Source organism: Pongo pygmaeus, chromosome 8, assembly GCF_028885625.2.
Source record: "Pongo pygmaeus isolate AG05252 chromosome 8, NHGRI_mPonPyg2-v2.0_pri, whole genome shotgun sequence".
Lineage (NCBI taxonomy): Eukaryota > Metazoa > Chordata > Mammalia > Primates > Hominidae > Pongo > Pongo pygmaeus.
In genome coordinates this window covers 35,169,225-35,194,975 of record NC_072381.2, presented here as the reverse complement: position 1 = coordinate 35,194,975, position 25,751 = coordinate 35,169,225, and the positions used below count along the sequence as shown (strand labels likewise).

General features: G+C 39.3%; 1 protein-coding gene across 33 annotated transcripts in view; it reads left to right on the top strand.

Annotated features, from left to right (window-relative positions):
- The window catches only part of PARD3 (par-3 family cell polarity regulator), a 710,416-nt gene that overhangs the window by 664,739 nt on the left and 19,926 nt on the right, over positions 1–25,751 (top strand). For all 33 annotated transcript variants that reach the window (XM_054503380.2, XM_054503381.2, XM_054503379.2 and 30 more), the window contains one exon: positions 23,781–23,901. In XM_054503380.2, coding sequence (XP_054359355.1) covers positions 23,781–23,901 — 121 coding nt within the window. The remainder of the gene's footprint in view (positions 1–23,780; positions 23,902–25,751) is intronic.

Below are 25,751 nucleotides of genomic sequence, written 5' to 3'. Positions count from 1 at the left end.
CTACGTCCCCATCAGATTAGTTAGATACAGAGTTTTGACACACAGGTTCTCCAAGGCCCCACCAGAGCAGCTAGATATAGAGTGTCGATTGGTGCACTCACAAACCTTGAGCTAAACACAAGGTGCTGATTGGTGTGTTTACAAACCTTGAGCTAGATACAGAGTGCTGATTGGTGTGTTTACAATCCCTGAGCTAGACATAAAGGTTCTCCAAGGCCCCACCAGAGCAGCTAGATACAGAGTGTTGAGTGGTGCACTCACAAACCTTGAGCTAAACACAGGGTGCTGATTGGTGTGTTCACAAACCTTGAGCTAGATACAGAGTGCCGATTGGTGTGTTTACAGTCCCTGAGCTAGATATAAAGGTTCTCCAAGGCCCCACCAGACTCACGAGCCCAGCTGGCTTCACCTAGTGGATCCCGCACCGGGTCTGCAGGGAGCTGCCTGCCAGTCCCACGCTGTGCGCTTGCACTCCTCAGCCCTTGGGTGGTCGATGGGACTGGGCGCCGTGGAGCAGTGGGCGGCGCTCGTTGGGGAGGCTCAGGCTGCACAGGAACCCACGGAGGTGGAGGAAGGCTCAGGCATGGGTGGGCTGCAGTCCCGAGGCCTGCCCCGCGAGCAGCTAAGGCCCGGCGAGAAATCGAGCGCAGCGCCGGTGGGCTGGCACTGCTGGGGGACCCAGTACACCCTCCACAGCCACTGGCCCGGGTACTAAGTCCCTCATTGCCTGGGGCCGGCAGGGCTGGCCGGCTGCTCCGAGTGCGGGGCCCACCAAGCTCACACTCACCAGGAACTCCAGCTGGCCCGCAAGCGCCTCTCCCTCCACACCTCCCTGAAAGCTGAAGGAGTGGGCTCCGGCCTTAGCCAGCCCAGAAAGGGGCTCCCACAGTGCAGCGGTGGGCTGAAGGGCTCCTCAAGTGCTGCCAAAGTGGTAGCCCAGGCAGAGGAAGCGCTGAGAGCGAGCGAGGGCTGCGAGGACTGCCAGCATGCTGTCACCTTTCAATCCCCTCTCTAAACAGGACACCCCAACTGCTGTTGGGAATTTGGCCGATGACCGCTCTAGCTACTTCCTGCTGGATAGGGGCGAAGAAGGGGCCCTGCAGTTGTAGTGTCCTCCAGAGGGGAACTCTGTAGGCCAGGGGAAGTGCCAGCGGGTCGGTCCAGGGGTCCTCGGTAGAAGTTGTTAGTTGAACTCATTTGGGGTTCCATTTGTAAGACCATCTGTAGCTTGATGGCCTTGATTCTAGAGGAAACAAATTTGACAAGAAGGTTAAAAATACAGGGCCCAAAGGCGATTAACAGCAAGATGGTTGCCACAGGACCTAGAAAGGGGAGAAGTCATGTTGCCCAACTCCAGAGGTTGGTATAAGAATTCGAAAAGTGTTGTCTGATTTCAGAAGCCTTTTCCTGTAAACGCTGGGCAGCATCTCGTACTATCCCCGACTGGTTAGTGTAAAAACAACACTCTTCCCCTAAGAAGGTGCAGAGTCCTCCTTTCTCAGCAGTGAGGAGGTCTAGGCCTCAGTGGTTTTGGAGAGTCACTGCTGCCAAAGAGTCTATTTGGGATTGTAAAGTAAGAATAGATTTCGTTATTTCTTGCAAACTGTTTGAGAGACAGATATAGGTTGAAGGTCCATGTAAGTAGAATATGCCTTGGCTGGGTAGATAGAAATTTACCCTGACTTTTAAAGGAATAGGGTACACTGTTTTTTCTTTACTACTTTCATCTCTCTTTTTCTCTCTTCGACTTCTTGTCTCTTCCTCTCTTTTTAACTCTCTCTTTGACTTTCTTTGTCTGTCCCTCTTTCTCTCTGACTCCTTTTCTTTGTCTCTGTTTCTGACTCCCTCTTTGACTTTCTGTCTCTCTGTCTCTTCCTCTCTCTGTCTCTTTCTCTGACTTTCTCTTTCTCTCTTTTCTTCTTGCTGGTCTTTCCCTACCTCTGCCAGCCACTTATGCTGCTGTTCTCCCCTCTCCTTCCCATTTTGATGGCTTTGTCAGTGTAAGAATATTATGGACTAAAAGTTTATTATATGTGTGTGTGTGTGTCTGTGCACACATGAGTATGTATGTGTGTGTGTGTGAGGGAGAGCTCTCCCCTAATTCAAATATGACACAGATTAAAATGGCTCCTGGACAGGTGCAGTATCTCACACCTGTAATTCCAGCACTTTAAGAGGCCAAGTTGGGAGGATCACTTGTGGCCTCTCAGGAGGCTGAGATGGGAGGATTGCCTGATCCCAGTTTAAGGCTGCGGTGAGCTTTGATTGCATCATCGTACTTCAGCCAGGGTGATAGAAGGAAACTGTTTCAAAAAAAAAGTTTTCCCCCAATTTCTGTGAATCAGGAAGACTTTAGCAGTTGAATGTTAGAATATTAGCCAAGCTGAAGTAGTCCTGGGCAGGGACCTACACCTCTGCATTGCTCCAAGTCAGCCATCTGCCTAGTTTATTAGCTTTGTCATGTCACTGGATCTCTCTGGGCCTCAGTTTCCTCATCAGTAAAGCGAAGAGGTTGGTCCTGATAATCACAAAGCTACCTTATCATTGGAATGCTCTTTAATTCTGTCACTCATTCCACAACATATAATTAACACCTACATCTTACTTTTCTCTGCCTTTAACCTTCCATTCAGTGCTATGTACAGCCAGTGTCTGAACGGGAAAACAGGAAAGCAAACAATCCAAGTACAGACTGGATACTGTTCTATGCCAGTTCTATCAATTATCTGGGAAATGATTGAATAATCCTTTTAAAAAAACATAAAGTATTAGATGCCATGATAGAGATCAGCACACATTGAAGTACTTAATGATGCAATCTGTGACCTGGCTCTAGCATTTTGGAATACAGTTCTGTGCCATATAACCACATGTCAGTCAATGACAGACTGCACATATCACAGTGGTTCCATAGGAGTATAATACCACATTTGTACTGTACCTTTTCTGTATGTCGATATATTTGCCTGCAGTATTCAGTGCAGTCACATGCTGTACAGGTTTGCTGCCTAGTAGCAATAGGCTACACCATACAGCCTAGCTGTGTAGTAGACTACATCATCTATGTTCATGTAAGTACACTCTTATCATATTCACATGATGATATTGCCTAACAACCCATTTCTCAGAATGTAGCTGCATTGTTAAACAATGCATGACTGTAATTCTAAGGTTGATGGAATTTTTTTTTAAGTCCCTGCTAGCTACAGGGAAATTTTTCCAAAGTAAAAGAAAGATCTTGTGAAAAATCACATAAGAAGCACATTGGGTCTCTGGGGTAAAATTAAAGAGTTTAACCAGAAGACATCCTTCGTCCTCTTCAAGAACTCGGATCTAAGACCTCTGCAGAGCCATTTTAGGTCTTTTAAGAAAAGGCAAAAGTATTATAATATTTAGTTATTAGCATGTTCATTTGCCAAAGTTCTAAAAATTCCTTAGTACTATATATGTATATTTTATAGAATCCTGAGGTCTCTTGAATAAGTAACAGAATATATTTAAAGCTGTCTTGTGGTACTTGCAATCTACTTTTACTATTAAAATTACTATAAAGATTTAGAGATATTATATCTTTGCCTGTGTGATCCATTGTTGCTATATGATGGAGCCAACTCCTTGGTCAGAAACATAACCTCCAATTATAATATTGCTCCTATGAGAAAATCTGATCCACTTTATGATGTGGTTTCTAAGAACACATTGTGGTGAAAAGGAGAGGATGCCTGTATTTTTTAAAACTGAAGCTTTTCAACCCTTTATAACATCAGTTATGACTTGGCAAGATGTGAACAATGTCGTTTATGGATTGAATTTGAGTGTGGTCTCACAGCCTTTTCCCTAATGCATACAAAATGGATAAAAAAATGTATACATCAAACTGAAGCTTTAATTGGAAAATTTGGAGCTGTACATATATACACTCATGTTTTTAGAATAAGGATTTTATTACAACTGTTGTAAAATAAAATTTTAAAAAACCCTCTCTTCTCTGCAGTGCCAAACATCTTGATCTTCCAAACATTGACTAAAGCCACAGTTATTGATAACAAATCCTGACTTTTCTCTCAAAAATTCAAAAAGCTTACTGTCCTTTGGCTCCTTGTTGTCATTAATCAGACTACATTTCTTGGTGAAATCTTTAATTACATCTTTAACTTGATAATTACTTCTAAATCCTGCACAGAATCATAGTCCTAAGTTATAAGGGAAAAAAAAAAAATGAAGCTTACAAAGTTTTTGTTTGTTCATTTGGAAAGTATCGGTGTATATTGAAGATGTCCAATCAGCTTTCTTTGAAAAATCTCTTTCAGAATACTATTCATTGGGCCTTAGAAACTGCATTAACTAAATAGTTCATCTGCAAAGAAATCCTGAGGATATGGTGAACTTGGTCAAGAGAAAGATACAATTTCTTTCCCTCTTTTCATGAGAAATCTAACCAAACTATAGAAGGGACAAAACATGTATTTGACAGCAGGTATTCATCTCACATTGAGGAAGTAGGAAGGTTAGTCTTAGAGATGGACTTGGAGAGGATAATTATGATAACAGTACATTAGAGCTGTCATATTTTATTAATTTAAACAAATTTTTAATTTACTTTGGAGTTTTTTGTAACTAATGAAACCTTAGCACTCATAGAAGTAATTGGATTGGCAGCCCCTGAGAAAAGTGTTCACCAGCAAAGCAGATTCACGTGCCGTAGCCCAGGTATCCCCAAGCCTGAGGCCCAGCTGGAGGGAGCAGCGAGATTCAGATCTCCCACCTGCTCCCAGCAATGAATCTTTTGCGGCAGAGTCCAGCACGTCACCTCACATACTGCTCTCAAACCCAGCACATTGTAACATCCCACAAGATCCTGACTTCATGAGCAAGCCAGGCTTCTTTTTTGCTTCTCTCTTGCTGTGACTCAACTACTATGAAAAGTAAAAACTGTTATTTTCTAATGTTGTTGGTTGGGTTTATCATATATCTCCAGCCCTCTTCTCCATATTCTGTCACTGTGATTTCGTCCACTTCCATGACTTACATTACACTTTGTGTATATGTCGATGACTGCCAAAGCTATATCTTCAGTTTCACTTCTCTCCTGAGCTGCAGGCATGGGTTTCTAATGACCCACTCTATGTCTCTCCCTAGATGTCCTTATTCTTCATCGTATTGAGTGTTTATGAAGTGCCTCTTCTGTGGTCAGCACTGGATTAGATGTTTACTTGTATCTCATCTCATATTATTCACATATACTTGAAGCCAATATGATTATTTCTATAAGGGGTATCAGAAGAAATTATTCAAAATAGGATAAGAAACTCTGTGCTTTATATTTCATACTTAACAAATTGGTCATTGTGACCCTCTATGAGTTAAGACCAACTTATTTCCAAAAAATTATTTGAAGCAGCTTCTTAAAATAGCTGTTCAAATGAAGTTTACAAGGACACAAAAATGATAAAAAGAACATTACAAAATTGATATGACTACCTAATTGGAATGACTGAGTAATTATAATTGTACATCAGTTTAATCTCAGAGTTTCCTGGCAGCCAAGGCAAAAAGAACAACATCAAATCCTTAATCTGTGATCAGAGGAAATATGTTAGTTCATGTGGAGAATACTTTCACTAGTGCTGAATTCTAGGAGTATTTTTAACATATATACTTGTAATAGATAAATTGTGAAACAGAATAAGCATTTTCAAACGAAGACTTGTTTGAGATTCATGAATTTTCTTATGCTCAATTCTTTGATAAATGTGAGATCATCTGTAGCAACACCTTCTCTGGCATTAAATTGTGCTATATAATTTCACTGTGAAGTCTATATACATTATAGAAGAAAAATTATATAACAAATCAAATAACATTTTTTAATATAGCTTGCAAAGACACAGAAATGTTCCCATTATGACCATTTGTCATATTGGCTTTTGGTCAAATCTGAAGATATATCATTACATTGTAAAGATATTTTCCTGGGATTTAAGTTAATAGAATTTAGAAGTATGCAGCTTTAGAGGTCAATATGCTTGGTCTTATTACAAATAGTAAAATGTTCATAGAGAATTTTGTGAATTCAAGAAGAAAGAGGAGACTACCAGGAAAGGGGGAAGTCTGTTTCAAACTTCTCTCATGATAATCACTAGATGATTTCTACCTAAAACTGCAAAATCAGTTTAAGATTCATGTTTTTATCCTATTATTTATTTAAAAATACTCAAATGGTCATCAATTATTTTTATTGCTGTTTCTGGTAGTGGTAATTTTAATACATACCATCACCATTTTTAATCAATTATAAGATTCAGCTTTTCACAATTTAAAATCCCTGATATCAAGATGCTTATTATACAATGGCATTTTAATTGACAGCATTTTCTGTCTTCTTAGCCATTTATAAAATGTGTCACGATCAATGGTTTCTTAAATTCAACAATTAAAAGGGTTATAGTTGTTTACTTCGTAAATACTTCCTACAGTTCTGCAACACAAAATTCAGACCGTATTCATTAAAAAACAAAAAAAAAAACAAAAAAAAACTTGGTTCTGGCAATAGAGGGATAGAGGATTAATTCTTTGAAGTTTTTGACATATAAAAGGGATTGTGGGGTCTCCTTTTATTGGAAAGACAGAGAATTAACACCTTAACTGAATCCATATTGTAATCAACCCTAGGACTTGGAAACAATGTTGCAAATATTAAGTATCATATAAATTTATCTCTATGGAAAACATCTTCAACTTCATTAAATGTTCTGCATGATGCCACTTTACTTATCTATTTCATGCACCCCCATACCTTCTCCAAAAGTTCTCTAGACAATGTTGCACTGAGACCACAGAGATGTCATTTTTAATGTCAAAACAAAATAACGTAGCAGAAACCTATAGAAACAATGTTGTGGTGACAAAATGAAATGTCAGTGGAGGTCTGTTGTAACATAATGTCAAAACAAAATGTCAGCCAAAATCCATGGAGACACTATTATGATATCAAAATGAAACAATATCAGCGCTAGTCTGTAGAGACATTACAATATGAGAAAAGACAAAACAAAACGGTATCTGTGGAGGCCTGTGACTTCTGAGGCTTAATGTGGCTGCATGTCAGGTGGTTGGCTTGTGCAAACGTGGCTAATATTTCAGTATGTATTTTCTAAGTCTTTTCTTTTCCAGCTCAAGAAAAGGAATCCCAAAGCGGTTCTTTAGTATAAGTGGCTGGGTTAGACAATTGCTGATATTTATATCTAAATCTATGCCTGTGTCCGTATGTATGTCAGTGTGTTTGTCAGTATCTCTCTCTATTCATTCTGGGCTTCTGATGCTTCCGAACACATCATTAGTCCCATTTGGTCTTGGCTTAGTTTCCCTACACACCAGTACTTGGACATCAGTCGGAAGTATAAAATACAGGCAAGACAGTGTTCCAATCTGCTTGGGAAGGATCATGCTGAGTTTTAGCAGATGCTTTGCTCCATTCTTTTCTCCTCTGTCCTCAGGTAGAAGCTGGCACTGCCCCCTTCCTTACTGAGTCTTGCGGCACCAGGTGGTTTTGAAATGTGCACCTGAATTCCTATGACCTTTGGCCCTTGTGCTCATGATCTGGCAGCACCTTGGCTGGGTAATACTGGTACTCTGTTTTCCCAGCCCTTTCATAGGAGCTGAAAGATTTTTTTAAAAAATTATATATATAAACAGAAAGACAAATACTTTAAAAATCTATAATCATATTAAGTTGGGATTTTTTTCCAAAACAAAGTTAGTAAAGTATCAAATTAAAGTAGATATCATTGTGAGACAAATTTTATTATGTAGAGACAAATTTAGACATTATAAAGAGAAAATTTTACTATATGTATAAACTTATAAAGATCAAAAGGTTTTTATCCATGTATTAAGGAATTTGAGTCTGGAATTAAATATTGATATGTTTTTGTTTTAGAAGTTTGAAAATCCCTGAAATTGAGAGGAAAAAAAGTTAAACTAGAGAAAAAAAGAAAAAACTCAGCCACAATAGTAAAGATATATTTTTCTCATTTTAATCAGCTGCAGTATAATTTTAAAATCATGTATTAAGCAACAATACAATAAAGTCTCAATTAGCTAGAAACCAAGCAAACCCACAGTTAGCCAATATGTTTCCAAATTACACTTTTAGAAACAAGAGGTGGATACCTATAAAAGTGCTGTTATTGGGGTGAGGTGGGGGGGGGTCTGTCAGAAAATTAGTGAGAAAGCAAAAGAACTCAATTTCATCCTTTTTTTCTACAAAGTACTCAACAATGAGTTATGAAAATCTCAAAAGTTTTTTTTTTAAGTTAAATATCCATTATTCCTTCTTTTCAAGATGGATGAGACCTTTATTGCTTTCTAGAAAGAAGGATTTTCAAACACAAGGATTGAAACAAAAAAGGCTTTCAGTAAACCTCTGGCTAATCAGCTTACCACTTGGTTCTTCTAAGACTGTGATTTTCAGGAACTTATATATCAGGTTCAGTTTACTTGTATCGATTTGCACGCCTTCGCCACAAAACTACGATATCTACTGGTGGGGATGTACTGGAGCCTGAAATTGTATTCTCGAGGCATGCGCTTCCATAGCGGTGATAGGAGCATGCGGTGGGAAAAGTGGGAAACGTTCTTTGTCACCAGCATCAGTGGGATACTCCTGAGAGATCAGAATAGGAGCTGGTCAGAATATTCCACTCTTTAGCAGGAGAACGAAGAGTGAAGACCAGCAAAGATTGAAACAGAGGATTAAAAATTGTATGTCACAGTTACCACATTGACCAGCAGAAGTAAATGTGGGCAAAAACTAAAGCCAAACTGTGATTTTCATCACATGTCAAAGAAAGGAAAACTAGTTTGAGTATAGCACCACGTCATGTGCTTGGGAGAAAAGTTTGGAGGACTTGGTTAAATCTTTACAACAGTATTTGTATTTGGAGCTTTGTAGATTACAAAATCAATGTTTTAAAAATGTACTCCCCAAATTAACCATAAATATTGTAAAAAAGTAATACAGAAATTATTCCTAAAGTGTGTTAGGAAGTGGTGGATATAATTCTGTAATTATAACCAATAGCTGTTACCATTTTGGAACATTTACATCTATGTCTTTCATCTACTTAAAAAAATATATAAGCATCCATGTACCAGTTTTATTCTTGAAAAGATATTTAAGCTATTTGAAAATAATTGAGAATTAAGAATAACAGAAATTAGAAAGTCTAACATTAGAGAGTAAAGCTATTTCTTCCTCTTTTCCTTTTGGAAATCACTCCAAAACAACAAACAGAATGAGATATAGAAATAGTAACTCTATTTTTGTGAAAATGGGCATAGTTAATATAGAATGACAGAATCACACTGGAATGTCAAGAATTAAGCTTATGCACCCCGCACCGAAGATTGCTAGATTCTCTTTGGAAGACATGGAATTGCCCTGGAAAAGGAGTCCGTATACACTGTCATGAGAATTCCCAACCAAAAAAGTGACGCTCTGCCCAGCCTTCCTGTCCACCATTTCATAAACCCCCCTGAAGCACACAGTGACTAATCTGCTTTTTAGTGCATCACTCTTAAATATAAAAGGGCAGAAAAACATGTGAAACATTTCAGAAAAGCCATAATTGTGGAAGACAGAGTCCAAAACAACAAAGTTTGTTTGTTTTTTTTAAGAACTTGGAGGAAACATAAAATTAAGAGAAGAGAAAGATATTAAGGAATTATAAACAGTAATTCTGTGAAATAGAAATGATATTAAAACCATCAAAGATGAACAGGAGTCTATTGAAAGGATTATTGAGTAAATGGGAAAGAACTCTTAGAAAACAATAAATATGATATCAGTATTAAGAAATACAATAGAAGGCTTGATAGATGAGGTTGAGAAGTTTCCCATAAAGGAAAACATGAGCTATAGGACAAAGAGCAGTATAGTGAGAAAGAAAGGAAGTGAAAAGTTCATTCTGGGAGGTCCAACACTTAAAGAAAACAATTTCTATAAAGAGAGAACAGAGATAATAATGGAGAGATTATTAGAGAAATAACACAAGAATCTTTTCCAGAACTGGAGAACTTAAGATTCTAGATTAAAGAATCACCTAGTGCTGAGCAAAATCAATTTTTTCAAAAAGCACAGCATTGTGAAGTTTTGGAATACCAGAAAGAGAAGATCCTGTTAAAAAAAAAAAATATATATATATATATATATATATACACACACACACACACACACACACAATGAAGGGTTGAGAATCAGAATATAATCAGATTTCTTCACATCAATCTTGTAAGCTAGAAGATAATAGAGCAACACATTCAAATATTGAAGGGTGATGTTTTATTACCTGAAATTCCATACCTAGCCAAACTGTCAGTGCGTGGTAATGATAGAATACATACATTTAAAGCATGCAAATGCAAAATATTTTACTTCTAATACCCTTTTAGGCAGCTACAGAATGTGTGCTTTAACAAGCCCCAGGACTTCTGCTGTGCAGAAAACCAGGGAGCAGGCAGCCCAGATTGGAGTATGCGGTAGGAGCTTTTGAGGTTAGAGGGCTCCAGGAAAAAAATTGGGCTTAATAAGCCATGATAGATTTGTTCTCCTGGAAATCTGAAAAATCAGATTGAAAAATCATTTTCATATAAATTTTGCTATAATTATATTGGGAAGATGTGGAAGATGGGAATTTGGAGTCAGAATTTGGATTTGAGTGTAAGAGAGCTAATGCTTCATCTACCTTCGTAGGAAGTCAACAGGTGTGTTTAACGGTAATAAATCAGGAGATAGTGATATAAATATATTACTCAGAAATATCTAAATACCAGAGGAATTTGGTTAGACATGGATTATTATTAAATTCCTAGCTTTTGCTTTGTGTAAAAATTCATATTGGCAACTTACATTTAATAATATTGAGCATGGCACTGAAAATCATAACTAAATGAAAGTAAGCAATGAAACCATCACTAGCAAGAGTGTATCACAAACCAGGAATTACAATTGATTCATTCTGAGTATCTCAGGTTGAGTTAAAAAGAAATGTCATAGAAAATGACTGAAAGCTTTAAAAGTCTTGGGATTGGGTGGTCAGAGAGACAAGATGTGATGAAGCAGAAGTTTCTTTTAAGGCTTTTTAGCATTTTAAAATATAAACTATGCGCATGTAATATTACTTTGAAAAAAATGTAATTGACAAAAGAATGTTGCAAGCCATTTCACAATCTATCAATAACTCCAAAATCTGTCAATAACTCCAGTTTTCAAAATCTATCAATAACTCCCAACCAATATGGTCACATTGTTTTTGTTTTCCTAATATAATAATTTAAATCTGAAATGAGAAGTTAAATTAATTAACATTTCTATGTCATTTATTCCCTCTCTCCAGATAAATAATGGCCAAGTTGTAAATAGAAAAAAAAGCTCAGAAAATTATTAATGAATAATTATGAAGTTCATCAAGAGCATAAATAGAAGTAAAAAAATCAATCAGGAAGAATATTTTAATGATCTTTAAAATGTTTTAAAAACAGTAATACAAACTGTTCATTAATGGTTTCTTTTTAGAAAACTGGTTATTAGATGTATGTTTCACTACTTTTATTCTAATTCTCAAAGAAGTTTCAGAGTTAGCCTCTTATGAAACTTACAGGTGATATATCTCCGGTTACATTATTTAATATTCTGAGTCATTTCAAGAAAGTCTGTAGAATTTACCCATGATTTAGAATTACGACATGATTTAGAATTAAGTACTGCATTGCACTGGAATTTTTTCTTTTAAAAAAACATAGCTTAGTTTCGTATAGTGTTTTGCAATTATGCTGTCATTAAAGACAGAAAGCAAAAACAAAGAAAATGTTCGCCTTGAATTCTTTGTAATCATTTCATGATTAAAGAATTAAAATAATGGTTCTATAATTAGTTTCTATGCCTGAATGATAAAACCTTTCTAATATAAAGAAGAACATGATAATCATTTTATTGTGTCATCAAAACCCATCAGGTTTTGTAATTTAATTTCCATTGCCTTTTTATTTCAGTTTTTGGTTGTTGTTTTTGTTTTGAGACAGACTCTTGCTCTGTTGCCAGGCTGGGGTGCGGTGGCACGATCTCAGGTCACTGCAACCTCCACCTCCTGGGTTCAAGTGATTCTCCTGCCTCAGCCTCCCAAGTAGCTGGAACTACAGGCGCATGCCACCACACCCAGCTAATTTTTGTATTTTTAGTAGAGACAGGGTTTCACCGTGTTGGCCAGGATGGTCTTGATCTCTTGACCTCGTGATCCACCTGCCTTGACCTCCCAAAGTGCTGGGATTACAGGCATGAGCCACCGCCCCCAGCCTTTATTTCAGATTTTTATAATGTATTCCTGTTTTTCACTCTTTTTAGTTTGTCAAGATTTTTCACCTGTAACATTGAATTTCATTTGCTCTTTAATCAGACACCTAAAATGTATATTTTAGTTTGAGGCACAGACTTCAACTGTGGGTCACAACTGGCTAAACTTTGTATCCCCAGTGGTTTTATTGAATGAGTAATATAATCCACAAAGTTTCTTCAGTTCCCTAACCTATTAGAATTCCTTACACGTCCTTGCCATTTGTTAGAGAATTCAAGAAAATCATACTATGAAAAGTAAGTGCACTTTGGGCATTAACCATTATAACTGCTTTCTTGCATTGTGCCAAGAAAAATGATGCCTGCCTGCCTGCCTGCCTGCCTTCCTTCCTTCCTTCGTCCTTCCTTCCATCCATCTTTCCTTCTTACCTCCCTCCCTCCCTCCCCACCCCCCGCTTCCTTTCCTTTCCCTTGTTGCTTTTCTTTGTTTCTTTCTTTTTCTTTGACAGAGTCTCGCTCTTTCACCCAGGCTAGAGTGCAGTGGTGCAATCATGGTTCACTGCAGCCTCAAACTCCTGGGCTCAAGCAATTCTCCTGCTTCAGCCTTCCAAGTAGCTGGGCCTACATGCACCACCACACCCAGCTAATTTTTTTTTTTTTTTAGAGATGGGGTCTTGCAATGTTGTCCAGGCTTGTCTCAAACTACTAGCTAGAGCGATGCTCCCATCTTGGCCACCCAAAGTGTTGGGATTACAGGGATAAGCCCCGCCACCCAGCCAACATTTTATTTTCTAAAATGCATTTAAATTCATAGGTATACCCTGAAAACATTTTCTCTCATCTTTTACTTGCTTAAATCTATATTAAGATTGCCTGCTAGAGAGTCAAGAGACTTGAGAGGCCCAGACCTCAGCCCCTGCTCTTTGTCCACGTACCTCACAGGGTCCTGAGGAAGTCCACCATCTTTGAGGTTTAAAGCTCTTAACACACATTCTCACAATAGTCACTCTTATTCGAATATGGTTTCTTAAACCAAAACCTTGATAATTAGTTTGACAATGATAATTTTTAAAAACTTGCTAAGCAGTGTTACTTTAGTGCTGAGTTTTCAGCAGATGCCCCATTGGAGGTATGGCTATGATAGATTCAGCTGTCCATTTGAGTAGAAACCGGCTTGGATCATTTTTGTGACACTAGGTAAGATCAGCTACCTAGGGCTTTCTTGTGTGTATTTATTGTTGGGTCTTGAAATTATGTATGTCTGTGCATGTGTGTGTTCTCTGTTGCTGGAGGACTTCCCCTCAAAAAGTAAAACTAAATTTTTCTTACTCCTGCCTGAGACCAATGACAAGCTAATAAGGAAGAGTGATGAAAGTAATAAAATAGGGCGAGGGGTACATTCCTGAGGTTTTGTTGCTTATAAAATGGTAGCCCTGTTACCCAGAGACCACAGAGGGACTCGGAGTAAGATCTAGTCCTGAGGCTTTCCGATGGAGAGACGACCTCCCTGTGATCCATAAAGCATCCGGAGAACTGGAACTATCACATCAGAAGCAAATGCAGGATTAACAGCTTTGGAGACCACCTTTTTAACCCAGAGAACATAGCTGTATGTTTTTAATTTGTTATGATTTATTATACTGAAATTGGTGTGAAATGGACAACAAATCATGGGTGTCAGAATCTGGAAATGAATTTTATCAGCTGAGCAAAGTGAGTACCTTTGGGATTTGCATGAGTTTCTCATAATTCTTTTTATATTACAGATGATGAGTAAAACTGTGAAAATAAACTGAAAATGACATGATATTTCCTAAGTAGTTAATTTCACATGTATACATAGACATATATAAATATAGCCACTTAGCCTCAGTTTAGACTTTCTCTATAATTCAGGGTGATTTGTACATAACCACAGAAATATTTGTCTAAAAACCTCAAAGTCAGTATCAAGGCCATTTGTGCAATATCATAAATGTCTGGGATTATCATAGAAAAATGCAAAGACTATAACAAGATATTTACCAACTATAATTTTTTTCAATGTTCAAATTTGGAAAAGAGAGTTTAGACTTACATACTAGTATACAAGTGGTAAGATTAAAGAAGGATCTATCCCAAAATTTCAGATGTTATAAATACCCTTAAGCATCACAAAAAAAAGCGGCCCTTGTTAGAAACTAACTTTGCATGCATAATTAATGTGGGCACCACATTCCTACTTCACAACCAGAAGAGAAATTGAATTCAGGTGTTTGGTGAACATATGGGGGATTTACTGTGAATTTATGACCTGTGATTTGAGTATAAAACCCCAAGATACTTGCTGATAAAACTTAATGAAGCTTGTGCAGAGGAGCTATTTTTATTTGTAGTTTGATAATTGATACATTTCTTGGTTTAACTCTCCCACCCTTCCTCCATTCCTCATAAGTCTTCCAGCCTGAGAGACAGAGCCATAGTGAATAGCCACAGTCTTTTTAGCCAGCTTGGTCTCATGCTTAACTAATTTGAAAGTTCACAGTTTGCTTTTCTGTGATATTTTAGTCTGTTCTTTCCCTTCTCTCTTAATTTAGCAATTAATACTTTTTCACAAACTACAGGTGATACAGGCGACAGGAGGCACACCGTGTGCTTTGAACAGGTACCGTGGGAGAAAGTGCAAACGCTTTCACAGGGGGTGACATCAATTTACTATTTCTTAAGAAAGCAAAGATAAAGGCACAATACTGCTCATCATTAAAATTTAGACAAATCCATTGCCATTTAAAGTTTTTTTTTCTCCAAGAATGAACACTTCAAGGGGCAGGAACCTGCCACACATATCCTGACCATGTCTCTGCTTCACTGTTTATATCTAGGATTTTACCAAGAATGCTCCTGATTTGAAAGCCAGGAGAAAAATATTCCCAAAAAAACAAAAAACAAAAGCAAATGACAAGTGTTCCATTTTAACATACGGGGTGTAATGGGTTTAATGAGAAACCTGTGTTTGCTCACTAATTTACAGCAATTAAGAACTCAGTTCTGACATCTGTAGATTAGAACTATTTATCTAGAGATCAGGCATATTTTATGGAATTGCTAATCAGTATAGAAAAATATCTAAGTGGGAAGCAGGTTGTTTACCTGCCTCTCTGAATGGTGTCAATATCTGGTAGTTCTGTATCATAGGATCCCTTTTTAGTTCAGTGACATTTATCCCCCCAATGCTTTAGTCATCCCAGTTCAAGAACTTGTTTGTATCCACTTTGTCATGCTGACAGTCTGTCTGTTTTGAAAGGATTACAACTCTGTACATCCATGCATGACATCACAGTAAGACATTGGTTAATGATCTGAGACACTGGTGGTCACTGCTGGCTGCCTGTTACTAAGGCTTCATGACAGGTCTGCCCTACATCTGTTTCTCCCGGAGTCACTTTTTGCCTACTCCAGTCCTGGTGTCTGCTTTAAATGACATCTATGAAATAGCTGAAGTTTGGACTTAACCATTGGTACAAGTAAAATAACCCAGATTATTTTTTTCCCAGGATACAAGAAGAACTAGTAATTGGGCAAGGAAGGAAAAAGCGCTCTCATTTTTCTCCAGTGAAGACGAAACAATGTTCTTGGAAAGTGGGTTTTTTACTAATGGGCTGGATCTTGAGTTCTTCCGCTTGTGGAACTATAAAGGGAGTCAGTAAAGAGATAAATTTTTCTTAAATGAGGGGACTGAAATGCAAGAACCTCCTGTGAAGATTGCGTTGTTACCCAAAGACATCATCAAGGCTTGGAAAAGTCAGGGTTCAAGAAAATAGGATCTTTGAGTATAAATGAATTGAGTCTTAGAAGCTTTAACCTACTATCTTCTCCTTTCTATGTGTGCTGAGATGCAGACCATGATGATGTTTCTTAAGTTGTAGGACTTTGAATGCTGGCTGGTGAAAGAGAAAAGATTTTCTTAAGCAGAGAGCTTGGCAGCTAGCAGAACTATAGAATTTTTTTTTTGCCCTGTGATGTGTACATGGGAAAACTGTCAGAGTGATAGAAATGTATCAATAGGAAAAAGCTTTTTTTTTTTTTTTTTTTTTTGAGTGTGGTATTGCATTATTTCCAGGATTGCTGATACAATTTGGAAATTAACTTTTTGAATTTTTTTTAATTGGGAAAAGAATAATGTCCCTTTTTCATCTGCAGTAATTGGATGCCAAGTGCAGGTGTGAAATTCACTAGCATTTGGAATAGAATTTTGTACATAGGCCAAAAAGTAAATTGCTAGGGCTGAGAAGTAGATAGCAAAAGGAAAATGGCCAGATGATATAAGCTGATATGGTTAACAAAAAATCTTTACCATGTACCTATGCTTTTGTAAGTAGTGGATTTGAAGGGCATCTTTTAAGTCCTGAGCTCTTGGCAAACTAAGTAAATCAAATATTAGCGGGGATTATCTTTTTGTGAGTTGTGTGTTTGACCCAGATCCCAGCAGGTCATCAGTCTCTGCCAGAAAGAGAAACCAGCAATGAGCCCTTGAGTTCAGTTTTACCGAATCACCTGGTTGGCAGGTATATTTTCACCAGGCTCCAGGAAAGCACTCACATTCTTGCCTTGGTCTCTCAGGAGGCTGACTTTCAGAGATCACAGAGCCCTAGTGAGGTGTTTTGGGTGCAGTAGTGGGGAGGTTGACAAAAGGTATCACCCTAAGCAATTGAATAGATTTCCGTGGGACATTCTTGACTATAGACTGGTATTCACTGGAAAGCACATTTGATTGGTTTCATGTATTAAGATCTGGCAGTGAGCATTTTTCAGTTACATCTTCTGCAATAGTATTTACTTTGTGCAATTTTTCCCAGAGACCAGAACTTTGCAGTGACTAATTCTATGAATGATCATGGTAAAACTCGCTCATAAAATGTGATGCCTGTCTTTTATTCCACTCTTCTAACAACATGCTTTTGCAACAAGCGGCATTTGTTTGGTTCCACTTGTGGGCAGGGCCTATGTGTTTCTAGGACATTAGGGCCACCTTAAATCCGTCCATACTTTATTTCCTTGAATTTAACAAGAATGTACAGCCCCCATAATGCTGTTTAAAGTAATGGGGTGGTAGTATTGGTGTGGGGGCGGTCTGAGGAGGGAGGTCTAGAGAGTTTATTGCTGCAGTGCTGTCACATAGCAAATTGCCTAACCTAGTGGCTTCTAATAACAAGCATTTATTTTTTGCTCAGACATCTACAGAGAGGCTAGGGGTTGGCTGATCTAGCCCAGGCTCCACTGGGCTTGACTTTAAGCTGCAGGTTGGATTCATATTCACTCCATGTGTCTCTTAGACTGTGGGCATGTTCTTGTTAAGGTAGAAGTCAGGAGCACAAAGAATACACCTAGCATACAATCAGTTTCAAACTCCTTTTGTGTCACATCCACAGATATCCTGTTGGCCAAAACAAGTCACATGGCCAAGGCCAACAACAATGGGGTATTCATTTTCTTTTGCTACAAAACAAAGTAGCACAAACTTTGCAGCTTAAAACAACACACATTGATTATATCACAGTGTCTGTGGGCCTGGAGTTCCAGCATGACTGAGCTGGATCCTCTGCTCAGGGTCTCCCTCAGGGTGCAATCAAGGAGTCAGCCAGACTGGGTTCTCACATAGAGGCTTCTACTAGGGAAATATCAGCTTCCCTGCTTCCATCATTGTTGACAGCATTCTGTTCCATGCAGCTGTGGGATTCTTGGCTCCTTGCGACTTCAGTACCAGCAAGGAGAGAGACAGAGGCAAGCAAGAGGGACACCACGATTGTAACCACAAACACTGCATGATCACTGCTGCATTTCTCATTGGTTAGAAGCAAGTGCACAGCAAACCACCATGGCACACATTTACCTATGTAACAAACCTGCACATCCTGCACATGTATCCTGGCACTTAAAATCAAATTAAATCTTAAAAAAAAGCAAGTGTGGGTTCTGTCCACATTTAAGGGTAGAGGAGTGCATAAAGGTGTGAACCCCAGAAGGTATGGACATTAGGGCCACCTTAAATCCATCCATCACAAATATTTGCTGATCAATTTGTTCTGCCACAGGGAAGTGACATACAAGATATGTACATGTTGAATGGCTATGATGAAGGCACAAACCTAAGAGAGAAAAACCCATACACATGCCGATTCTGGTAAACTCTGTAAGTCAGTATTTGGGTCAGGGGACAATTACAGGTGAACTGAAAGGAAGAGATGAACATGGGCTGGAGTAGTGAGGAAAGGCTGCAAGGAAGTGGATTGATGTCTTAGACTTACTGGTAGAATTTGGAAAGATGGAAGGGAAAGAAGAGGGTATTAAAGAAAGAAAAACCTGAGCAACTGTATTTTCCTCTCTTCTTTGGCAGCTTTTCTTCTCCTGTACCAGAGTTTATAATCATCTCTGCCTTCTGAACAATGTGGAGAACCTGTCACAATTCATTTCCTCCTCCTGTCTATCTTCTCTCTTCCTTTTTTCCCCCCTGCTATGGGAAGCATAGTGTATACCAAGACCACCTTACTTTAAAAAAAGAGTGGTTACTTCTCCCTTCCATTGAATTCTGGATCTTAAAACTAATCTCTTCCAGGTTTCCAGATTCCTTTTGCATAATTAAAAATGCAAATGTTAAAGTATTTTTAATCCATGAAGAATTAATCAGTCACATCACAAACTCCTCTCTTTCAGCATATACTCCTCTGAATAGATAGGTGAGACTTCAAGCCTGCAAGGAAGGATACCCAGGTTCAGGCTTAGGCAGCTCGGAAGGAGGGGACGGTTTAGGAGAAACAAGACTATCTGGACAGTGCCTGGTTATCAGTTTTAACATATTTTGGGGGACTGTTACTAGAGGACCACCAGCCTTATTATTTTGGTGCAATGAAAGTAAATAGCCTGGAGAAGCAACAGATAAAATAGGCAGTGTCTGCAGAATGTGAACCAGTGGTAACAGGCTAGCCACCAATGGACAAAATTGTTATTTGGCTTACCTAGAATTTCAAAAGTAAAGTAAGTGAACATTTTAAATTTGGGAGAGAAAACTGTCTTTCCAGCTTCTCTTAAATAAGAAGCAACACCAGGCCAGCATCCCTTCATGGCAGTAGTCTACTAACTGCAGGCATTGTCTTCAGAGTGTTGTCCATATACCTGCAGTATGTTCTGAATTCGTATACGTATAAGTTCTTGGGCCCTGCACTAGACTGACTCAGAATTTCTCAAGGCAAGCCTTGGCAATCAGTATTTTTTAACAAGCTCTCTGAATGGTTCTCATATACACAGTGCATATAGATGAGAACCGCTGTTGTAAGGTTGCTGTTCCCTCTCATCATACCTAAGAAGTGGTTGAGTTGGCATGCCTGTGGGGCACAGGTGCGGGGCAGGCTTCGGTGCTTCCCTGCAGATAGGCTTATTGCTTCTTTTAGCCTGAATGGGTATCCTTAGCCACATTCGGGAAGCACATAGTAGTATCCAATTTGAAGATGTAGAAGCCTTGTACACCACATGGTCTGCCTCTGACATCAAAGACTGCAATCCCCGTAGTAATTATGGACGTTCCATATAATTCAGGGTCACATAGTTCTGTGCACGCTGGGCTAGGAATCTCTGTAGTGTGTGATCCTAGGTACCCTTCCTTAAACCTGTCAGGAAAAAACAACAAAAACCAAAACCCAGATCACTACTGAACCAAAAGCAACCCCTCTTCATTTAGTTAGAACATGAAATTAAGTTCCAGTTGGGTACAAAGCCAATGTGTCGGCGGAGGCTGAGTGTTGGTATTGGACTAAAACTGTCTTATAGCTGTCTGTGTGGATGTTTTATACAGAAAGTATCTCTCTGTTCCTCTCAGCATCCCTGTGTAGATCCCACTCATGTGGACTATCTGTAGATTAGGATTTCTGACTCTTCATTAAGGGTTTTATTGTCTCACCCATCTGATCAACTCCGATGGTATTTTTATTATATTTCTCACACAAAAAAATCATGACCAACTTTAAGTTGGCAGTGAACCTAAATATAAGTTGATTAGGATGTGTAGGGATGAGTCACTATTGCTAATGAATATTTAAAATTTCCTTTAGCTTTCTTGGCAGAAGAGCTCACCAAGAACTTTAAAAGTCCAAATTTGAATTATTGGCTTATTATAGACTGGCCTGAGAGACAGAACTGAGCAGTTGCAGTGGTTTCATCTCTCAAAGCCAGAATTTCACCTTCAGACTGCCAATTGTTGTTCCCCAAGGGGGCTTGACGGTCTTCCAGTCTTTGGAAATCATCATCAATCATGAAAACCATTGCAGCCTGTTTTCCAACTTCAGCCATTAAAGTGGTTTTGCCAGTCTCAGACAAGTCAGCCAGCTGTCTCTAGAGTATTGGGAGAGAAAGAACAGAGGAAAAGAGGGTGAAACCAAAGGTCCGCCTAGCTCCCCAGATTTGGAAACAAGGGCAGAAGTGACTTCCAGAACTTATCTTTTGCTGTGAAAAACACCAGTGTCACCAGAATTTAACATTGAGGATACTTGGTCAACTCCCTTTGTCGGGAAAACAGACTTTCAGTGAATTGCAAATAGTAGGAGGTCAGTTTTTATCAATGGTTTCAACTTCATGATCCTAATAATTATGGGCTTAAAACTCTCTGTGCTGCATGAAAATAACAGAAGAATACTTCTGGTTAGATTTGTAAAATACTTTGTGAGTCAAACCTCCTATAATCCTCCCATAAAAGCTATAAAGTATGTCAGGAACAAAAAAGCACAGGTGGAAAAATGGCAGTGAGATTCAGGAATGCCCATTTTCCTGTCTCTTTTGTCTTATGAAGGTAACCATCCTCACTCATGCCTACACCATTACGGTTTCACATAGAGTGCTTTTTAGATTGGAGAGTGCGACAATATAGGACACTATATATTTTTAAAGCCAGTAGGAATAACAACCTGCCTGTCTCAAAAGTGTGGAGGGGCATTTTGAAGTGACGTGGACTGAAGCCTTGTGTCGTGAAGCAGCTCAGTTTACAGACCTGTTCACCTTTAATGTTCCAGGCCAATCAGTTCAGATTTGTCAGAAGAAAAGCAAAGAAAGACAAGCTTTTATTGACTGAGAAAATAATCAAATTGAATGTATTGACAGTATATTCTAGAAGCTTTAGTGAAATTGATACATGAAGGTACAGGGACCCCTCCCAATATGTTAAATGATGAAAGACTATTCCATATTTTTAGAAGATGTTAACATGATGATCCTGTACATGAACATGTTCAATTTTAGATGCTTAAACCTTTGGGATTCTTCAAAATATGTGGAATTATATGTAGACTTATGTCCGTTTGAGAATTTTATGTACTCTACTGTGACAGAATTTCTCTTTCCAAGCTACCTCTCACAAATCACATCACCCAGGAGGGGTGCAGCCAGCAGAACCGTGGCACACACTGAGTAACCAGGGCAACATGCTTTTGTGAAGAGACCTGGTCTTCCTAATAGCTTTACAGCTTTCCATTCTGCTAGCAGCTTGGAGGGTATATATGATAAGAAGAAGATGTGGTTCTTGTCCTGAAGAAGTCTGATGTTCTGTTGTGGAGACAGTAGATGCCTGATGGTCTTAAATAGCTTTCCTGATGAAATGAGAGAGTTCCCTGACTCCCCTCACAGGACATGAAACAGGGGTGTGTGGCTTGTCTATTCGACTGCTGTGTGCCCGAACCCCTTAGGGGAGGGGGAGCATGCAGATGCGCAGGTACGGGACCCGGGGCTCCAGCCCCATGGTAGTGTCTAGGTGTAGTTGCCTGCAGCTCCTGAAGCTCCAGTGGGCATGTTACAGTGCTCTTTTAGCTCTTCCATCTGCAGATGGCTTAAGTGTTAACCAGCCCAGTGCCCCCCTTGGTACCCAGGCCCTTGTCTGGCATCCAGGAAAAATCAGGTCACACATGGTCTTGAAAGATGGTGAATGTGGGGATTTTATTGGGTGATGGAGGTGGCTCTCAGTGGGATGGATGGGAAACTGGAAAGGGGATGGGGTGGGAAGATGATCTTCCCCTGGAGTTTGGCCATCCAGTGGCCCAGTCTCCTCTCCAGCCATCCCCAGCCAAACTCCTCTTGACATTCAGATGCTCCTTCTCATCTCCCTTCTCTGCCGCACCATTCTGCCACTCTTCTGCCCTTCTGTTTGTCTGTTCATGGAGCCTGGGGTTTGCAGTTTATATGGGTACAGGATAGGGGGGCGTGGTGGGCCAAAAAGGCAACTTTTGGGTGCAAAAACAGGAATGCCTGTTCCCATTTAGGGTTATGGGTTTCCAGACTTTTGAGGGTGGGACCTTTGCTGAGGAACCGCCCTCTCCTACCCAGTATTTCCCTGTCTCCCATCCACGTCACTGATAGGATGAAACTTACTGCTTTAGTGAATGGCATAGACCAAAAGTGCTGTGAGATTTACGATTGATTTAATTTTGGTCATCAATCTCTATTACTCTTGTGAAAACACTCTTTTTAAAATTTGTATTTTACAAATGAAGAGCTTTGGAGCCTGATACGTGTTTTACAAAGTGATATGCATGGCATAGTGAAATGAGGGTTGGACTGGGAGCCAGAAAATCTGGATTTTGGTCTCACTTTCCCCACTGGCCAGCTGGGAGATCCCCAAACAAACCACTTATCTTCTTTAAATGTCAGTTACTACATTTGTAAACGTGTGCGTAGGTGGGTGGGTGGGTGGGTGTGTGAAATACTACCTTCTGCACCTATCTTATAAGGTATTTCTGAGAATAAAACAAAATTCAGTACTATACAAAAAGAAGGCCGTATTGTTATTAAGTAACTGGTTAAATCAAACTATCACTTGAACTTATTTTTAAAATGTTTTTCATTTTTGCTGTGAGAATTGCATTTTATTTATAGACCTCTGATGACTCATAAATAGGAACTTCGTATTATGAAAATATTGCTGTACATTTGTGCAGCTATATTTCATGGTGTCCTCTCACTTGATTTTTACAACTCAGATATTTAGAGTAAAATTATTATCTCTACTTCATATATTTAAAAAAACTTCAGCTTAGAAACATTAAGTACGTTAGTCTAAGAAGGTACAGAAGCTAGGACCAGACCCTGTTGTTTCTGACTTTTAATGCAATGTCCTTTCCAAAAAAACTTCCCTGCCAGCACCTTGCCAGATTACAGAAGGGAAATGAAGCTTTTAAAGAAAAAAAATATATATCTAAAAATATTGTTTACCGTCTTGAATATCTGTCTAAAATACCTCAATAAGCCTTAATCCTAAAACCAAAATGAAAACATATTTTAAATGCCCACATATTGTTTTAAAAATTCCCTTTCTCTTAAATGGCATCATTTCACAGTAAGTTGCCATGTTTTGCTAGCAACTGCAGTTCACAGATAATATTTCTGAAGGATATTCACTGCTGCCTCATCTCTCTTTCAGTAACAGATCAACTCCTAGCAACCATGATCGGATACAGCGTCTGAGGCAAGAATTTCAGCAAGCAAAGCAGGATGAAGATGTAGAAGATCGTCGACGGACCTATAGCTTTGAGCAACCCTGGGTAAGTAATTGGTTCTTCAGCACGGTGAATGGTCCTACAACTTCCCTGCAGCAAAGGCCACTAAGCTATGACCTCAATGCTCTATGAAACGAGACAAGATGGAGCCAAATTCCTTTGACCTTTAACATATTGACCTTTTCCTCATTTCCATCTGGGTTTCATCATTGCTAATTTCATTTTATATCTTGTTCCACCATCTGTCCATTGCCTAATAGGTTTCACTAGCCTTATGACAAGACATAGCAAAAGTATTCTCACCCTCAACTAAGCATTTTTTTAAATTTAGTAAATATTTTTCTATAGATACATTTTCTCAGAATCAGAGCCAAAATTAATTTGTTTAACACTTCTCCATTGTGCCTATAATGTACAAAGTATAGTGTTTAGTAATTCTTTTTTTTTAAGAGATGAGGTCTCGCTTTGTCACACAGGCTGGAGTGCGGTGGTGCGATCATAGCTCACTGCAGCCCCAAACTCCTAGGCTTAGGCAATCCTCCTACCTCAGCCACCAGAGTAGCTGGACTATGGGCAAGTGCCACCACACCTGGCTAATTTTTTAGTTTTTTGTAGAGAATGAGTCTCACTATGTTGCCTAGGCTGGTCTCGAACTCCTAGGCTCAAGTGATCCTCATTCCTCAGTCTCCCAAAGTGTCAGGATTACAGGTGTGAGCCACTGTGCCAGGTCTAGTAATTCTTGATTCTGTAATCTTTTGCATCCCCCTTGTGTATTTGTTGAATCCATCTTATTCCAGCTCATCCTCCACATAGCCACCAGAGTGAAAAAACTTCAGATGGCTTTCTCAATGCCAGAACTGTGTTCTGATCTTGTGTCTCATCCTAGAGATGACAGCACTTCTGAGAGTGGAGGTGTTGGGGCAGATTTTTTGAGATGATGGGGAGTTTGAAGAATCTCTTTGGGAGACTTGAGAGTGAGTCTGTTAGAGGTGAATAAATAAGCTGCTTAAGGTAGGAAACTCTAGCATGGGGTATTAGGAAGTCCAGGCAGCATGGTAATTTGACCTAACCAGCAGTGCTTAGAGGACTGGGAATAGAAGGAATAAATTTGTGGATTAATTCTATAGTGGGCATTGGAAGATAGACATGGCAGAAAGCCAAGGCAGGTGCCAGAGTCCTACCAAGGACACTGGGGAAGCATTGTGTGGTCCAGGTGGGGTGGCAAGTATAGCTCAAGGAAGGATTAGCCTCACAGCCTAGCAGTGTGCAAGAAGGCTCAGGATCTAGGGGTTCTGAAGCCTAGGAGGTTGTGGTCAAAACAGTGTATTTTTTGGACTCTAGGATCTTGGAAGTAGAGGCGATAGTTCAGACGATGTTGAGGTCTAAGGCCTGCCATCTTTGCATGTGAATTACAGAAGTAGAGCGGAGATTAGTGTCCATAAAGTTGACAAGTTCAGTTCAGACAAAGTGTTGGGAATATAATTTACTAGATATTTGGAAGAGTAGGACAGAAGGAAGAATGGTGTTATAAAAGGCTGGAGGCCAGGCATGGTGGCTCATACTGTCACCCCAACACTTTGGGAGGCCAAGGCGGGAGCATCGCTCGAGCCCAGGAGTTTGAGACCAGCCTGGGCAACATAGGGAGACCCCATCTCTACAAAAAAAAAAATAAAATGTTTTTAATTACCCAGATGTGGTGGCACATGCCTGTGGTCCCAGCTACTCAGGAGGCTGAGTTGGGAGGATTGTTTAACCTGGGAGGTTGGGACTGCAGTGAGACCCTGGCTCAAAGAAAAAAAAAAAAAAAGGCTTGACATTGAAAAAAAAAAAAAAGGAACATTTTATTTGAGGAAGGGTAAACTACCCAGCTGATGTGGAACTGAGAGGTTGGTTAT